Below are 18,899 nucleotides of genomic sequence, written 5' to 3' on the forward strand. Positions count from 1 at the left end.
ACTTATGCGGGTTCATTCTCATTCAAACCAACTTCCACTTACCTGGCCCTCTAGCTGAGGTCCACATCACAGTGCGAAATGTATTCAGTCCAACTCCAAAAATCTCTAGTCTCTAAGTTTGGCAGGGTATACAGCTCTCGTATAAAAACCACTTTTCTTTAGGATTTTATTGCATTGCTTCCTGGCATTTAGTGTCGGTAGAAAAACAATCTTAGATCATAACTTGATGTCTCAGTTTAAATTCTTATACACCACCCCCAACCTTGAAATTAAAACGAAACAGGATGCATTTAGACGATGTTTTCTCTTCACCAAAATTTGAATGTACCCCTTGTACAGCGCTTATTAATCTCTGGAAATAAGCCTTCAGTGAGTTTCAGAAGTATTATTCCAACTTCATTTGTTTTTGTTCTGTCCCAGGCATTCATATAAAAAAGAACACTTTATTTACTTATCTATTTACTTATTCATTCATTCACCCATTTATTTGTTTTTGAGACAGGGTCTCACCTATGTAATTCTCTGCTTGTCCTGGAACTCACTCTGTAGACCAGGCTGGCGTCAAACTCACACAGAGATCTCCCTGACTCCTAAGTGCCTGCACCACTACGATCAGCCCTAAAACATAATTTTCTTTTATTTCACTGAACCAGCACTCTGGGTCTTCCACCCGCGACCTGCTCCATCATTCCGTGAGAATTCTTGACTTTACTAATTTGGTTTTGTGGCACATATGACTTACATTTGTTAAGTCTTGACTCGAATCTTCAAAACACCCTGACATCACTGTTATTAATGAATCTAGGTCTTACCATTGAACTTAGATAATGGACTTTACGACGCTTAGGCCTTTTTTTATCTTTATCTTCACTTATTCAAGAATAAGCATTTCTTACTTAGCTTTAACCCTTTTACCACGTTGTTAAAAAAAAACAATTCGCTACTGTATGATTGATGCAACGAAGAGATCCTCATTGAAAACAACCCATGCTTTATTAAAATTAAAAAAAAAAATCTTTTCAATGTGTCTGGGCAAAGAGAACAACTACATAGCGTTTCAAAGAGCAAATTGAAAGCTGTGCGTTCGTGACGTCATCTCTGTGAGCCGGATCAGGGCCAATCGCCTGGCGCGTAGCTTTGTGCTGAAGAAGCACCAGCGCCGGGTACCTGCCCAGTCGCAGAGTCCCAGCTTCCGGCGCGCCGCCCAGAGCGGTCCGAGCACGCAGGCGCCCTAGCCCATGTCGGCTTCTCCGGGTTTCAGTGGTTAGACCTGGATCCGGAGCCGCCTTGAGGCGGGGCTGGGCCTTCCCGGCGGCCAATGGCGCCCCGGGTGAGGGTTGAGGGGTGGGAGGCGCTGGCCTGCCTGAGGTGCCGAACTGCTCCAGCGCGTGTTCCCGGCCACTTGGTCGTCATGGAGGAGATCTTGGCTGAAGAGCTTGATGATGAGGAGCAGCTGATGAGAAGGCATCGGAAGGAGAAGAAGGAGCTGCAAGGTGACGGGAAGGGGGCTGGGAATGTAAAAAGTTGTCCACAGCCAGGACTGGGACCGTGACTTGTGCCCTCGGGAACCTGGAGGAGCACAAGCCATGGCTTCGTCTAGGCTTCCCCTCAGATAACTTTTGGTCTGTCCTGTCCAGCTTTCCCCATTTCCTCAACCCTCTTAATTTGTAGTCCTTGGAGATGTCCCCGTATGCGGCCTGCCGTGGACCCCAAGCCGGTGCGGCGCACGTGCTGCTGCTTGCTGTGCCTGGAGGCCAAAGTCTTGAACCTCTTCTGCCTCCCTTCCCATTCCTGCCCCAGTTCCCGACGCCTGGACTTAGTGGTGTGTTCTGAATTGCTTTACCTTGGCTTGACGTCACAGAAAAGGGTGGGAATTTTATCTTAATATATATATGTATTTTAACCTTGGTTTTGCCCTGTCAAACCAAACAAATTCAAGGTTGTGTTTACATTGAGTCGCAAGCCCCATCCAGGCCATTCTCCATAGCTGATTGTTGTGTCATGATTAATTGCTTCTATAATCACATTACATTCTATAATCATACCTCTTCCCACCCTCTTACTGCACTGCTTTTCCCTCTGGGGGCTCTGACACGTTGCTTTTGATGACTTTTTAGCTAAAATTCAGGGAATGAAGAACGCCGTTCCCAAAAACGACAAAAAGAGGAGGAAGCAACTCACGGAAGATGTTGCTAAATTGGAGAGGGAAATGGAGCAAAAACACAGGGAAGAACTTGAGCAATTGAAACTGACTTTCAAGGACAGTAAGGTATGGGGAGCAAAGCTTGTCTCTGAGTCCGTGGGAACAACAGTGTAAATGTGTTGAACTGCTTATCGATTCCATTCTCACAATTGGTTCTGAAATCAAGTCATCATGGCCTTAGTTTTTGAGACAGTCCAGGCTGTCACCCATGTGGATTTGGAGCAGAGGATAACCTTGAACTGTAACTTCAAATTCTACCGCTTTGGTTTCACAAGTGCTGGGATTACAGGCGTGCACCACCACACCTAGCTTTACATTTCCTGAATATTTTTGTGACCAGGCTCATGGCTGGATTTTTTTCCCCTTCCTTTTTTTAAAGAGAGCACAGTAAAGAAGTGCCTACTTAACCTAATAAACATGTAAAGTATAACATGTACTAGGTAAGGTTTCTCATGAGTGAAAGGTAGATTTCTCCACATGGGACAGTAAATCTGAAATTATAGTTAAGTAGAGAAGGGCTGTATGTACTGAATGAAGTAGTGATGCTTTAATGGGAATATGCTTACATGCATCTTTTTCAGTGTTTATCCTTCTGCTCATGTGTGCACCAGCTACTTCGTTGAAGGCATGTAGTTGTCAGTAACACTGTAAGATACTAGCTCTGAAATAATGTAGATTATCACACGTTTCCAGTAGGAAACCAGCTTAAAGAGATTAAGAACTTTGCCCTGAAGTCATAATAGTTATTGAGGTGACAAAAGCTAGAATTCAAAACAAGACCCATCGTTATACCAGATGTCATAAAGTAACTTGTTGAATGTTTTTTGGATATGAAGGGGCCATATATTATTCTACATCCTCAGTTAACTGTTGATAGGAATTTCTTAGCTTTGCGAGAGATCTCATCTTCCATAAATTTTGATTCATTTTTGTTCTGTTTACACGGAAACCGTTTCTGTGTGTCCACTTACACAGAGTATTAAATATAGTGTCAAAGTCTTTAATTTCATTTCCTAGTCATCATGTTCCTGGCCTTCCTTGCTATTAATATACTATTAAAATCTCCAGCATGGCTTGGTGATACATGCCTATAGTCCCAGCACTCAGGAGGCAGAAGCAGGGAGGTTGTGAGTTTGAGCCCAGCCTGGGCTTCATAGCAAGACCCCTATCTCAAAGCCCAACAGCAGCAACAGAAAAGAGAGTGAGTGACCAGAAACCTTTTTGGGGCTGCCAGGATGGTTCACCAGGTAAGGTGATTGCTGTTCTATCCCTGGAACCCAGCCTACATGGAAGAGAAGATTGATTCACACATGTTGTCCTCTGACCTCTGTGTCCTATTGTGGCATGTATGAACATGCACACATGCACACGAGCACACACCCCAACCAAACAAGGTGTGCTGTTGTGTTTAGAAATGTTGGCATTATGGCATTATGGTAATTGTGTTTCTAATTGTCTCCTGTTTTCTAGTAGCAGGGTGTTTTGTTTGCTCTTTTAGGCCTTCAGTTTGAAGATTTTCTTCATAGGTTTCCAAAGAGAAAGAAAAGTTTGGTTCATTGTCCTTTGTTACTTACCTGCTAAGATGCTAAGAACTGTTCTCTTTGTCATTAAACTTGTTTTGTTTGGCCTTTCCCCAAATTCTTCTGTTTTTAATTTGGCTGTTAGTTTTTTATCAGAATTCCCCCTCCCCCACAAAAAAGGGGAAAAAATCCATAAGATCCATAGAGTTTATTAAGTCTATTGGAAATATTAATAATTTATCACTGGGATATCGTCTTTGGAGACTTCTGTGTCTCTCTCAGATGCTTTGGGTTGTTTTATATATTTATTATACTAAACAGTAGTTTGACTTTCAGTTATATTAATGGTAACTAAATAACAGTTATAATAAGGAGCTAATTATCCAAGTAGAAGGCTAACTTCTTTAGCAGTGTTAACATTTGGATCTATGAATCATTGTAATTATTAGCGAAATTACCAGTTTGTAGCTGGGAAAAGATAGAAATTGCTCATTTGTTCTAACCTGAAGAGCTAATGCTCATTAAGCTCTGGCTATTAACATGGGGAAGTGACTTGTCAGTGTTAGGATATGAAGGAAGCGGGGTTGGGGATTTAGCTCAGTGGTAGAGCGCTTGCCTAGCAAGCGCAAGGCCCTGGGTTCGGTCCCCAGCTCCGAAAAAAAAAAGAAAAAAGAAAAAAGGATATGAAGGAAGCGATGAGCGCAAATGATTTTATATGTGAGCATTTTTGGACAGGAAGGCTGTCCTTGAATGAATGAAATAAGGTATTTAGAATAATGGAGTAGGTTCAGGAAGGACAGAGGTATGCAGGGTGAGCCTAGTGTTTGTAGAGGTACAAAAAGCTTGGTGATTTTACAGATCCATGGACTTAGAGAAAGGTGACAAAAGCATGCTGTCTAGTCCTGTGCCTAATGCTGCCGCTCAAACTGGAAGTAAGGGGTTGGATACATTTTTAATTTTCAGTAACAATTTAGTAACCTAACATTTTTAATAAATTAAAACATTTTTTAATTGATTTTTCTCTTTTGTCTTCCTCCTTTTTTCTTTCCTTCTTTTGTTTTCTTAATGCTTTTGTTCTTTCAGATAGATTCTGTTGCTGTTAACGTTTCAAACTTGGTACTTGACAGTCAGCCACCTCGGATTTCAAAAGCACAAAAGAGACGGGTATGGAAGTCATATCACCATGTATATAAGCTGTTGTATGCTTTAATACTTTCTTAGGTGTCACATAAGAAACGAATAGAAAAAAATTGGAGTTCCTTGTCAGGGAACTTGAACTAAGAAGTGTCTACCACATGTCAGATGATAGTCTAAGCTATTTACTTTGAAATCTCATGTCCCGACAGCCTTGTGAGGTAGGGTTTTATTTTCTGGCCTTCAACAGAAATTAATAGGTATAAGGAATAAAAAGTAAGATATCTAGTTTGCAATTCTTGTAAAAATCAGGGAGCTAAGAACTGTTTTCTTCTTAGACAAATACTTTATTGTAGAGTTAATTTAAAAATTTCGAAGAGTGGGGTCATATGACTGATGCAAAACCCAGTTTAGTGCTCAGGCTGAAGCGAAGACTGGCACTTAGAAATGCAAGAAAACACACAGAGATCCAGAGTTCTCAGAAAATTATGTTGGTACTTATGTCATGGTTAATATAATGGTTAATGACATTAAATATGCAGAGAAGGGGACTTCGGTGTTAAGGATGTTTTATAATTTGAAGGGAAGATAAATGTTTAGATAAGATTGTATGCTGGAGAAATAATGTAATAAAAACAAATGTGGAATGAGATAGCATTAGAGTTATCAGAAAGAATGAATTAATGTTCTTAGCATAATGAAAATGGCAGGGGGTAGCTAAGTCATTCGACCTTAGAAAAGGAAGTTTAAAATTCAGAATTTTGGTTCTGAATACTGTTTTACTAATTGCTCATGCTTTCTAAGTTCTAATGTGTGTTTCAGAGTGTGTTTAGTACGTAGCATAGTGGAGCATGGCAGGCGAAGGTCTGAAGAATGGGTGTCCCCGCCCTCTTTTAAATTGTGCTGCTGAGGGTCAGACAGGGCCGTAGGCTGCTCCTCAACCCCAGGTATGGTTTGAATTTCATGTACTCTCATGACTTGCCACTCAGTTTCAATAAGAGGTAAGGGAAAATAATATTTATGAGGACCATTATGGGTATTTAATAATAAGCTGTCCAGAACCATAAATATAAGGCCTGGAGAACTGAAGTGTCAACAAATAATTATATTTACCATGGTAGGCGTATCATTCCTTTTACAAAGGCCTAAGACAGTCTCCTTTTGTATGATAGCTAAGTTGCAAATAATTAAATATTATGTTTGTATAAATTTTACTGGTGACTAATATTGCCATTGTGAATTTCAAAGAATCATTTAGAATGCATGCTGTCTTGAAGGGTTCAACTCCTTATTTATGATAGGCATCCCTTTGGTTGTGGTTCCCCAGTTGTCACCTTGCTTCTATACATCAACAAATTTTTTTTGCCAGTAAAGTAACAATTTTAAAAATTTATTGGTACCTATTAATTGCAGCATCTTTAGTTAATCTAGTGGGCTTTTGGAGTAGAGAACATTAAATGTTCATAATGCTTACCAGAATGGAACCTGGATGCAAGATAGGCAAATGGGACATTAAATTATTTAGAACTGTTTTTTTTTTTGCCAAAGCACTAAGGATTTAAAAGCAAGTTAACCACTGATGGTTGTTATTGGTAGTGAGACAACTCTGGAGGAAAAGTATGACGTATTTATGGTGATTTAACATAAGACTCTTTTGGGGTCTTAATTTTAAACTGGAGAAACATGGGAGAATTAAACTCAGAAATTTGTGCCTAAGAAGATGGCTCAGTGGATAAAGTTGCTTGTTGCCTAGCCTGAGAACTTGAGTTCAGTCCCTGGAATCCACACGGTGGAAGGAGAGAGCCAGCTGCTGCAACCCCCCCAAAACAAACAAACTCTCAGTAAATATTGAGGGGAGGAAAGAACTTGGAAGCTCTTTGTATTTTGGGAAAACAAAACTAAGGTAGAAATAAAATAATTGATTTATAAAGTAAGGAATTTGAGAAGTAGAATGAAATGTAGTTTTTTTATTTTATGAGAAAGATGGGAGGAAAATTTTTTAGTTTTTAAAGATTTATTTAATTTATATGAGTACACCGTAGCTGTCTTCAGACACCAGAAGAGGGCACTGAATCCCATTACAGATGGTTGTGAGCCACCATGTGGTTGCTGGGAATTGAACTCAGGACCTCGGGAAGAGCAGTCAGCACTCTTAACCGCTGAGCCATCTCTCCAGCCCTGAGAGGGAGGATTTAACACAGCCCTGGACTGGTGCTCAAATCAGCATGACTAGTTTTGCTAGCAGTGTGTTTATGAGTTGCATGCTCCTGCCTTTTACCTCTTCTTTTAGACCTGATTGCCGTTCTGTCTCTAGTACTAAACCTGTAGAAAAGTTCCTAAAGTAGGAAACTCCCACAGAGACCAGGCTCCAATGGATTTCATCCACCCGATTTACGGGAAGCAAACTCAGTTGCTTTTTAACTGAAGCAGATCATTACGAAAAATAAGTTAATGTTAGAAGTTCGTATTCAAGAGACTTAACAGGGCTTGGAAGACAGAATGAAGTTCCATTCCGACAGTGAAAAAGTGTATGACACTAACTCCAGCTGCCATCTGCTCCAACCTTTATTCTGATTCAGGTGCCTGCACAGAAGGAGCTCTGTGTGTTGTCCCGGTCCCGCTCTGCTCTAACCGGCTGTGTGGCCTTTGGACATCTTTCTGCGTGCTGTTTCCTCAGAAGAGGAAAGTGAGGGGTTTTGGATTAGATGATGTCTAAGGTGCTTATTCTTCCTTTCCCCGATGAAACTGGTTTTAGTCTTTTATAAAGTAACAGTGCCATCTTGTGTTTTGAGATGTATGACCCAGACCCACAGTTGTAGACACCAGAGAGATACACCATGCTACTTTTCTTGTGGTTGAAGCTGGTCTCTTTGTTGGAGAGCTATTTCCGCTGTCAGCTACTTAAACCCACAAAAGAACATTCGAAGTTCTCTCTTGTGGCACATTGTGGAGACTCAGTTTATTGAATTTACTTCCTCTGCTCGGGAGTTGAAATTAGGACACCGAAGTCCCTAACTTTTCTGAAAATTGCTTTACCACTTTTCCTTCCTTCTGCAATTTACTAAACCAAGACTTTCAGGTGCTGGAAATAGGATTTGGTGGTTAAGAGCATTAGGTACTCATCCAAAAGACCTGGTTTGCTTCCCAGGTCCAATATGGTGCTTTCAATCATCTGTAACTTTAGTTCTGGGGATCTGACTGACATACAACACACTTTCTGGATTGCAGGAACCCCATGCATTTGTTGCACAGACATATAAGGGGGCAAATACTGATACTATACAAGAAAATAAAGTTTTAAAAAAATTGCAAAATTTAGTGAGGGTTTTTTTCTTGGGTTGAAAGACAATTTCCCTCCAACCCATTTGTGGTTGAGCTTATAAAGTCATAAAGGCATAGTGACAACCATCCAAATAGACTGTTCTGCCATCCAGAAAGAACAAACTACAAATGCTGTGTTTAGACCTCTACTTTTTAGTACTATGTTAGGATGAACAATATTTATTAGTGACGGACCTGTCTTTAGCCAGCTACTTCATCTCTTGAAACTTTTGTATACTAGTTCTGTGAATTGTTTTTGGCTGTTAAACATGAATGTCCTCTGTCTTATGGTTCTTAGTAGTTCACATATGGGAATGTGTTCCTTTGTCTCCAAATTTCCCATGGGGACAAATCTCATGCTGACTCCATTGATTCCTAACCAGGCCTGGATATACAGCCATGAGGAAATTTTAAGCATTTGTATTTTCTTATTTAAGTAAGAAAGCATATTGCATATTGTATTACAAAGGATGTGTCACAATTTCTGTAATTATGTGTTTATTACCATTAATCAAAAGAAAATCTCGGAGGATATTTACTCTGAGCTCTAGAGAGTTATAGAGGATCATGTGACTTAGGGATTTTAGTATAACTGTAATACTTGGATTGTTTGGCAAGTTTTTTTAAAATCTATTTATTAACTAACGCTTTGTACCCACCTTTAAAAAATAGATTAAAAATATTATCTGTCAGCATCTTTCTAGTTGTTTTAACATAGTAAATCCACTGTAGTGGAGTGATACAACCTTGGAGTATTTTGGGATTAAATATATTCATGTAGTTTAAGGCTGAGGAGAACTGAATCAATCTATTTATTTATTTATTTATTTATTTATTTATTTATTTATTTATTTATTTATTTATTTGATAGGATCTTATCCTGTAGCCCTGGCTGTCCAGGAACTCATTTAGTAGACCAGGCTCATCTTGCACTCACAAAGATCCACCTATCTCTGCCTCCCAAGTCCTGGGTTTAAAGGCATTGTACCAGTATGGGAACTGGACCACTGAATCTTAAGACAGTACTTTGAAGTTGGCCAGTCAAGTTGTTCACATGTTTTTAAATTGTTCTTATGAGGATAGTTGCCAATACCATTAATCCCAACACTTGGAAGTCTGAGGTAGGAGGTTGGAGAGTATAGGCCAGCCTCAGTTACCATAGTAAGGCACTGCCTCAAATAAGCAAACAAATTAGCAGATCATACCCCCCCCCCCCCGGAGCTGGGGACCGAACCAAGGGCCTTGCACTTCCTAGGCAAGCGCTCTACCACTGAGCTAAATCCCCAACCAATTAGCAGATTTTTTAAAGAAGATATCCCTCCCTGCTTCCCTGTCCCTCCATTTCTTTCCTTCTGTGAAACAAGCTCTCACGTTGTGGGCCAGGCTGGACTAGAACACTGCAGCTCAAGCTGTCCTTGGCATGCAATCCTTCTGTATCAGTGTCCAGGTCCACTTAGAGACCTAGGCCACGGCACCTGGTTACAGAAAGTCTTCTTTCTTTATATGTTAGTACAGAGCGAGGGGCTCGGAACATAGCAGCTAGATGAGTGGGATAACTGTGCTCTAAGGGTTGTAGTTAGAGAGTGTTACAAATGGGGAGATGATCAAAATGGCAGCTCTTGTGGGAGCAGGAAATGGCAAAATAGACTGATGACTCCATTCTCATCAGATGTGAATTAACCCTAACATCATTAATTTTCCTGTCTTCTTGTCCTAGGAGAAGAAGGCTGCATTGGAAAAGGAGCGGGAAGAAAGGATAGCTGAGGCAGAGATTGAGAACTTATCTGGAGCCAGACATCTAGAGAATGAAAAACTTGCTCAGATATTGGCAGCCAGAGAACTGGAAATGAAACATATTCCATCTGACGGTCATTGTATGTATGGGGCACTTGAGGATCAGCTGAGAGAACAAGACTCTGCTCTGACTGTGGCTACCCTAAGGAGGCAGACTGCTGAGTACATGCAGAGCCATTCAGACGACTTCCTGCCATTCCTAACCAACCCCAACACAGGAGACATGTACACGCCAGGTAGTTTAGCTTGCTCCACTACATTCTGTTAGTGTTTCTGGTTTTCAAATAAAGTGTTTCCTGGGTGTAGCAAGACCTTTGTTAACACAGACAAAAGATCGTTAACATTTAGACAGATTTATTTTCTATAACTTGAAATGTAGATATATTTTACTTTATCTATTAAGTACTTAACTGTATTGTAGTTAAAATATATTAATTGCTGTATGTAAGTCATGAAGAAAAATAAGAGGAGTAGGGTTAGTCATTGAACAAATGACATTTAGCAAAGTTAGAATGAGGCGATGATTTGATCAGTCTTTGTAAGTGTGTGTGTGTGTGTGTGTAGCATCCAAGACCATGAGTAGAATATGATTATGAAATCTAACTTACTCATACTCAGAGAAGTATGTACTTTCAATAAAGTATAGCCAGGAAGGTTACTAGTTATATGAAATTTGATTTTGTAAATCCCATGAACAGTATTCCTTATCATAAATTAATGATTAAGGTACAGTTTTTATGATGAAGTTAAAAAAAAATTACACCACTTCCAAACAAGAATGAAACCAAGTCAGTATCTGAAGGGCTTCTGTGCTGCTGAGAGTAATGAAATGGAAGATCTCAGGCAAAGCAATGACCACTGGGAGGGCCACATGGACAGGTGGCTTGGAGAAGGGATGGTGTATGGTGACTCCTTGGAGGGCTCCGTCCTCCATGGAAGAAGTTAGCACACAGCACAGGGTGGACAGGGTGAGCGCTGGCATTGAGTTGCTCATTTATGGTGAGTGAGGCAGGCCTTGGGAATCTGAAGAGATCTCAGGTGCGACTTCATGTATCAGAATCCTTAAGTTTGTCTACCCCACTCTACTAGATGTAGAATATTTAATTTATGCTGCATCAAAGAAACAAACAAAAGGATTTAGTTCATCCTTTCAACCAATTTTTATTGAAGGCCAAGGTGGCAAAGTATTTTAGGGACTGTTTTGAGCAATGAAGATTTAGTAGTAATGGAGATTAACACATGGTGCATATTATTATCTTTTAGTTTTAGCTTTCCTCCCTTCCTTGGACAGGAAGGATGTTGGCCCCATTTTATTTTTATTTTATGTTTATGTTGTTTTGACTGAATCTGTGTGTATGTACTATATCTTAGACCTTGGGGACCAGAAGAGGGTTACAAACGGATGTGAGCTTTGCGTGGGTGCTAGGAATTTAACTCCTTTCCAGGTTCTCTGAAAGAGCAAATGGAGCCATTGTGCCATCTCTTGTTTAGTCCATTTGAATGTGCTGCATTTACCAGTGCAGTAATAGCCTATTGTAAGTTCAGAGAGTTACTTGTTAGGCCCACTCAGTAAAGTCTCCTTGTCCAAAACTGACATTGATAAGTTCATGCAAAGATATGTAAAAGGACAAGCAGAGAAACCATTTGCTGCTGCCCTGGGGAGGTTAGGCTCATTTGTACTTTGACTCTTTCAAGGCTCTTGCAGTCAGCCTAAATATAGAGGGACTGCATGTTTTAACCTTGTGCGGCGTTTCGCATGCAGTTTTGGTTTTAGAACACTTGTCAGGATAGTGAATGTTTGACACTTAGGAGTCATTGCTTTAGATGATGAAGAGAGCAGTTAATTACATATGTCTCTGCATCTCAGGTGGAAGACCAGAAGCAAAAGTGCTTTGCTCTTCCATAGAAAGATGGTGGAAAGGTGGGGTGGTGTGTTTAGTGTACTTCTAAAGGGAGGTGGTGCAGAAGGGAGATGTTCTTGATCAGGGATGGTGGGAGCTGCAAAAGAGTGTGGTTTGAGAAGTTATTCTTATCTGTTTCCTACAGAAGAGTTTGGAAAGTACTGTGACGATATTGTAAACACGGCCGCATGGGGTGGTCAGCTTGAGGTAAGCTGGTTCACAGTGACTGTAGGCATTAAGTTATTTCTGAATCCCGCTTATAGTTTTTACATGTTTTTTAGCTAAGCCCAATTTTCTTTGAAGATGTCCTTTTCTATCTATATTTGCCATTTTTGTCCTGGCAAAGAAATAGAGAGCTATAAAATCTTGTGTCAGTGATTAAACCATGTCCCCTTAGGTAAGTGACGTATGATTTCCTCTTACGTAGCCCAGAGTTGGATTTATGACCCAACAGAAGCTGGTGTTTCGTTGGTGTGTTGTCATGTGAGATGCCAATCTGCTTGATTTTTCTGTATTTAAAAAAATGAAGACAATTAAATGAAGATTTGCTTAGTGTGGTGGTGCATACCATAATCTAAACTGGTGAAACGCCGTCTCAGATGTTAGCCTGTGCCACACAGGGAGGCCCTGTCTTACAAAAAAAGAAAAGGTGTAGATTTTTATTCCCCGAAAGTGAATTTTAATCTAGTAGTTCAGTGGTGCAGAAATAACTTCTTTATATCAGAAATAGAAATGAACCAGGGTTGGACCTCCTGTGTGCCTGTAGTCCAATCACTAGGGAGACAGGGCAGAGGAGTAGTTAACACCAGCCTAGGCTATGCAAAATAAAACTATTTTGTCTAAAACTTATCATAACACATTTGTTACTGTTATCTTTGAATCCCTCCTTGATAGTGGATTACATGAAGGCAATAAATCAGTGCATCAGCCTTCTTGTGTAAGAAAACAATATACTCACACATGTAGAAACTTAACATTATTTCTTTGAGCATTAGTTTTTAAAATGTACTGTTTACCATGTTTAATTGCATCAAAACATCTATTTACTATTTAAGTCTGGTGGTGACAAGCAGTTTGAGGTGTTAGAGAAAGGACGAGAAGGCACATCCTAGGCTCACGTTCTGACTTTTCCTTCCTCTGTGCCTTGGGTGAGTCTCCAGCATCATGTCCTCTGGTTTTCAGATGATTCAGGAAGACCCCTGGTAGAATATGTGTCTGACTGAGCTGCCAGGCGAGTGGCTCTAGCAGTGTTAGTATTCTGTGAAGGCGGTTGGTGTCGTTAGTGGTCTGTGCTTCTGAGGACCCTCCACACTGTCTGAAGCTGAGATGGAAATGTTCCTCAGTACAGTGCTGTAGTTGGACCTCTCCACCAGAGGGAACCATCCCCATTGTTTTCTCTCCTGATTCAGACACAGCAAATGTTCCCCTAGTAATGACAGGGATAAAAAGACTGTAACTACTTTAATGTGAAGGTTCCCAGAGTAACATGATGCTATTGGATGCTTAATTCTGTTAAACTGAGATATTTTGAGACACTTTTAAAAACCATCTTTGGAAGGATATTTGCTCAATCATTGCCTGTGAATTTCTTTAAAGTACAAGTTATTTTTACAGCTAAATAAATGTATATTTTTGATTAAAACCAAAGCCAAAAGACAATCTTACCCAGTGTGTGGGTGTGGGTGTGGTCACAAGAGAGCCACAATGCACTTGTGGCTGTCGGGAGATGGGTCTCAGGAGCTGATGTTCTTTCTACCATATGAATCAGATTGAGTTGTTGGGTTGGTGGCAAGGGCCTTAACCTGCTGTGCCATCACTGGCCCTATTAAATGGCTTTTCGAAGACATTGCTATTGCTTTGCAACTATTCTCTGCTAGTTTTTAAGAAAATTTTAAAACTGTTTCAGAGGAACATTTTTCAAAGTAGAATATGGGCTTTTATTTTATTTTTTCATGTAGCATAGAATCCATTGTATATTCTTGAAGTAATTTTGGACATTCTTTCAAAGACTCCTAAAGGTTCTATGCTTGTGGTTTGAATTTTGTAGTTGGGGCAGACACATACATTAGGATGTTGGAAGGCTAGTACTGATGGATTTGGTTAGGAACTCAGGTTCTAGACTCAGCATTAGTTCAACTAGGTCCTGAGATTTTCTGTTTGACCCACAGAAGTCTTATAACATCCTTTTACCTCAGGTTCCAGGTGTTAAAAAGTAACAGTAAAGTGAGGCTGTTCCTCACTGGAACACTAGTTAGTACTTGGGAGGCAGAGACAGGAGGACTCCCAAAGTTGAGGCCAGCCTGCTCTACATAGCAAGTTCTGAACTATCTGGGGTCATGTTAAAGGAAATTAATAAACAAACAAGCCATCCTCAACAAACAGAAACAGGACAACAGTGACAAAAACCCTCAACTCACCAATATTTGTTCCATAAAGTTAGGAAGACTGGTTGAAATAATCCACATAAAGTACACACATGTTTATAGTGCTTGGTCATGGTGTGTCAATAGTTGTTAGCATTACTTTATTACTGGCTGCTATTAGGCTTGAACCTAAGTTTTTATTGCAGGGTATAAAATTAAAGTAATATAACTTGTGAGCACAGGGCAAAGCAATTCACATACTTACACTTACCTTGTTCTTGCTAAAAGTTACAGAACCCGACTGCATCAGCATCTGAGAAGCTTTTAAAAGTGAACCTCATGATTTGCCAGACCTTGTTCCCTGTCCTTTGGCTGGTAACAGTTTGGTCTGATGCTTAGCCACTGGTACTTAGAAACCTGTAGCATTGTGAAAAATGGGACGTTTTCAGCTTCAGAGACTGTAATGAGCAGTCCACTCTTCACCCACTCCACCAGTCTTGGCACTGGTATCTTTACAACACTGTTGTGTGTCCAGGACAGCTCCTGCCTTTGATCAGTTGTGTATTAAGTCTTACAGTGATTCACAAAACTAAGCATCCATTTACTTCAGCTCTTGTGCTCATACGAACAGAGCAAATCTCTGCTCTAACTGCTGGCCATATTCTGTGTATGTACTTCATTCCTTTGTGATTTGAATAAGATTTAAATTTTGCTTTTCTTGCTGATCCATTTTTTTTCCCTTGTAGCTAAGAGCTCTGTCTCACATCTTAAAAACACCGATCGAGATACTACAGGCAGATGCTCCTCCTATTATAGTTGGTGAAGAGTATCCAAGGAATCCATTAGTACTAGTGTAAGTACCTAGAACATTTTACTGTTTTATTTTTCATAATTAAAACAAAAAGGCATGTGAAAAGATATTAGATTGTATATACTGACTAATCAGAGTGCTGAGTTAATTCTGTTTATGTTAAGGGCAATCAATGAACTAGAAAACACCTGAATGTGTGATTTACATAACTGCTTAGACCACTGAGCCTTTTTTTTTGTATGAGTTAAGAATAAAGTTCTTCAAAAGGTTGTGAAATTTTAGGACTAGTTTTGTGTTGCTCCAATTGACATTAACCGCACTAAGTTTTAACTAGCTTAAAAGGTGAGGTCACCCTTAATGCTGTGAATATATTTACATGATTGAGAATTGTCCCTTCATATTCAGCTTGGAGAAATTATTTCTCTAGTTTTTCTCTCTTGTGTGTGTTGTGTGTGTGTGTTTATTAGCTATTCTTACCATTAGTGGTCTGAACTTCAGTGACACTTTGAGCTCATTGAGCCCTCAACATCTTAGCCTTTGTGTTTCTACTGACTGGACTCGTCACTTCCAAAACTTGTCACATAATGTTGACCTTTTAATGAATATGCTCATAATAGTCCATTAATGAGGTCTCTATGACCTGGGACATTCAGAGTGCTTACTTATATATGTCTGAATATTACATTTATAGATAAAAATAACTCATCAAAATGCAATTTTATTCTTTTCATTTCAGATACATGAGGCATGCGTATGGCTTAGGAGAACATTATAATTCTGTTACACGGTTGGTGAACTCAACTACTGAAAATTGCAGCTAGTTTACAAAATGTTACACTGTTTATAGAGTGTGCCCATCTACCAAGTGCTAGATTGTTGTAAATGCTACTGAAAAACACAGCTACCTTAAATGAGTTTTATGAATAAGCTTACTAACAGGCTTTTTACAAATACATTGGAGTGACTTTAATCAGTGCTCTCTTAGTGGCATTTTTACAACTTAGTCTATTGTGGAGAAGAATATCATTCACAGGCCAAGGCGTTACTCTTCCCACGAATCAGTTTTAATTGGCCTGCACATTCTGATTTGGAATAAATTTTGTTTAAAATTTTGGCCCCACAGCTTTATGTTCCAAAAGTAAGGATTTCAATTTAATTTTTCTTGAAAGTATGGAGACTCGGTCTCTGTCATCATAACAGCAGGTTATCGACGCTGATAAAGTGTTCGCCATCCCCGTGACTGGTCTCGCTAGGGTCAGCCATGTGTGCTGCTTTTTACACAGCACGTCTCTGCTGCTAAGAAGAAATTACTTCAGTATAAGAATTTTTAATACTTAAATGAGAATCAGTATAGTTTAAAGAAATGAAGCGAAATCAGTGGAAACTAGGAGTTTATTGTGCCAATTTTGAATCTTTCTAACAAATTGGAGACTTCCCTTTCATGTATGTGTAGCTTAAAAAGTGTGTAACTCCTACATTGCTGGTTTTTCCGCCAGAGGCTGGAGTTAGAGTTGAACCTTGTTTCTTTATGACAACTGAGAAGTTTTACATTGTCCCCAGCACTGCTCAGCTGCTTTCCCTTCCCTAGAACCTTTCCTACTGAGAGGCACCCAGTGGCCTCTCACCGCTCACCTGTGGAAGGGGCCCTGTGGTAATGCAGAGAGAAAGGCCGTGGTCACGCCCCCTGTCTAAGTCTTCCCAGCTGTCCTAACAAGGCCTCTGCTTGCTGCGCTCACTGTCTGGGATCAATGAAAATCCTGCCTACAGATTATTTCATTACATAATGTGTTACTTTTTTTTTCCACTCAAATGTTTGATTATTCTATTTTATGTATAGGAAGAGTTGAAAGCCGCTGTTCAGAAGCACAGAGCTGTGTGGTAAAATCAGCACAGAAGACTTTTATGTGGAACGACTCATGTTACTCAGATTTTAAATCACTTAGAACAGTATTCTTTGTGAGAGAGCTGTGCCCACACACACAAGTGTGGTTGCTGTAACAGAGTACCAAGGGATGGGACACACCTTGAGTAGAGCCCTTGCCTATTGTGCATGAGGCTCAAGGTTCAATTTCTAGCACCAACAAAACACAACAATTTATGAAAAGGAAACTTTGTTGTGATCTGTTTTTTCCAAGTTAGAAGTATAACTAAGATTGAGCATCATGTTATAATATTTGGACTTTTGATCTATGTATACTGTCTGTGAGTAAAAATGGGCTTATGATGTTAAAGCAGGTAACAGTGTGGCAAGCTGGCAGAGACTGGGGTCAGACCTTTCTGAGGTCATTCCAGCTGACTAAAACATACTCTGCCTGCGACACGGTATATTCTGAAGGGTAGCTGCTTTGTAACTTTTGATCCTTTTTTATTCTGAAATTTATAAAAGCATGATATTGTAAAGTAACTGCTTTGAACTTACTTTGAAGTAATGCTATCCTCATCTTTTCAGTATCAGCCTTAAGGATTTATAGAACAAAACATGAAAAAGTTATTGAAAATTCTGCTTTCAACAGAGATTCTAAAAATAACTCAATGTTTTGTTGTTCTGTCAAGAATTCAAATGTACTTAATTATGTATTTCAAAATTTTGTTTATATGTTTTATTTTACAAAGGCCAGTATATTTATGAATAAAATGTATGGCCTACTTCCACCATTTTAGCTATAAATGGAAAAGTCTTTTAAAAATGGTAGGTGTTGATTTAAGAACAATGTATGCAAATTAAGTTTGCTGCTGCTGGTCTGATGGAACTTCCACAAGCTTTCTTCAGTCCTGATTGAAAACATGTCAACACTTTGAAATGTGTCATCAACCAAGAATTTTATCTACTTACATATATTTATAACCTGTAAAAAGTAAAACAAAGAATGTGTAACTATTGTGAGCAAGATAACTTTGCTCATATTATCTGATGTTTATCAAAAGAATAAATGATAAAGGAGTTGAATCAATATGTATATGTTCAAATTGTCATTTTTTTTAACAGTTTCAGAATTTAGCAGCAGAACTCATTTTGCTTTCAGGCTCTATCCAGCTTGTATTTTTTTTTTTTCACATATTGAAAATGTTACAATCACAGATTCTTGTACTTCAGGGCCTTTGAATAAATATGTGAGCATATCAGTATGCACAGAGTAGAGAGAGAGGATAAATAAGTGGTCAGTTAAGCTACTGCTTTTAGAAATAAGGTGGAAATTTAGGATTACGTTGATCAGTGGATGTTTATTTTAGATCAGTAAGTTCTAAAATCATTGTGTAAGATTTAAGAGGTTCTTTTGTTTGGTTGGTTATTTTGTTTTTAAAAGATGTGCATCAATAAAAGACACATCTGTGCCAACTGTGTCTACAATTTGGTCCCTGCCCACAAGCAGTGTCTTGGTCCAATTGTCATGAACCAGTGAGAGATCAGCTCAGTTGATGAATGTATTTGCTGGTTTCATAACTTTAACTTTAGTTTTTAACATAAGTTGAACCAATGTTTTTTCTTTAATTTATCTTATTTAAAATCCTTCTTCATCTTTTAACTCTGGTAACATAAATTCTCTTGAAACCATTCTTGTTTTCTCTGACTGAATACCCACCCTTGATTCTTCTCACTGATCCCCCACCCTCTACGTGAATCACTGAACTCACCCTGACTCTTCCCTCTCAACACCCACTCCTGTTCTCTCCTCGCTGAACACCTACCCTTTTCACCTCACGGGAAACTGCTGAGCTTTTTATTCAGAGGCAAGTGCTTTCACCTGCTTCACCTTTTATCTGCTCTCCCCAGTCAAATGGACCCTTCTTAGGCACTCGTCTCTAGACCCTCACACCCAGGCAAGGTTGGTTAATGTATGACTCTTTAGTGCC

At 39.4% G+C, this 18,899-nt stretch overlaps 1 protein-coding gene across 2 annotated transcripts; it reads left to right on the plus strand.

Annotated features, from left to right (window-relative positions):
• Nucleotides 1–1,197: 1,197 nt before the first annotated feature.
• Nucleotides 1,198–18,000, plus strand: Otud6b (OTU deubiquitinase 6B). 2 transcript variants are annotated; one of them, XM_032905612.1, is made up of 8 exons: nt 1,326–1,493; nt 2,118–2,269; nt 4,807–4,887; nt 9,896–10,208; nt 12,019–12,080; nt 14,983–15,089; nt 15,784–15,834; nt 16,885–18,000. In XM_032905612.1, the coding sequence occupies exons 1-8, from the start codon at nt 1,412–1,414 to the stop codon at nt 16,892–16,894; spliced, it is 858 nt and encodes a 285-aa protein (XP_032761503.1). In that variant the 5' UTR covers nt 1,326–1,411; the 3' UTR covers nt 16,895–18,000. The 2 variants fall into 2 exon arrangements, with proteins under 2 accessions (XP_032761495.1, XP_032761503.1); XM_032905604.1 differs by lacking the exon at nt 16,885–18,000 and having other exon boundaries at nt 1,198–1,493; nt 15,784–16,169.
• Nucleotides 18,001–18,899: the final 899 nt, after the last annotated feature.

The sequence above is a fragment of the Rattus rattus genome, chromosome 1, assembly GCF_011064425.1.
Source record: "Rattus rattus isolate New Zealand chromosome 1, Rrattus_CSIRO_v1, whole genome shotgun sequence".
Taxonomy (NCBI): Eukaryota; Metazoa; Chordata; class Mammalia; order Rodentia; family Muridae; genus Rattus; species Rattus rattus.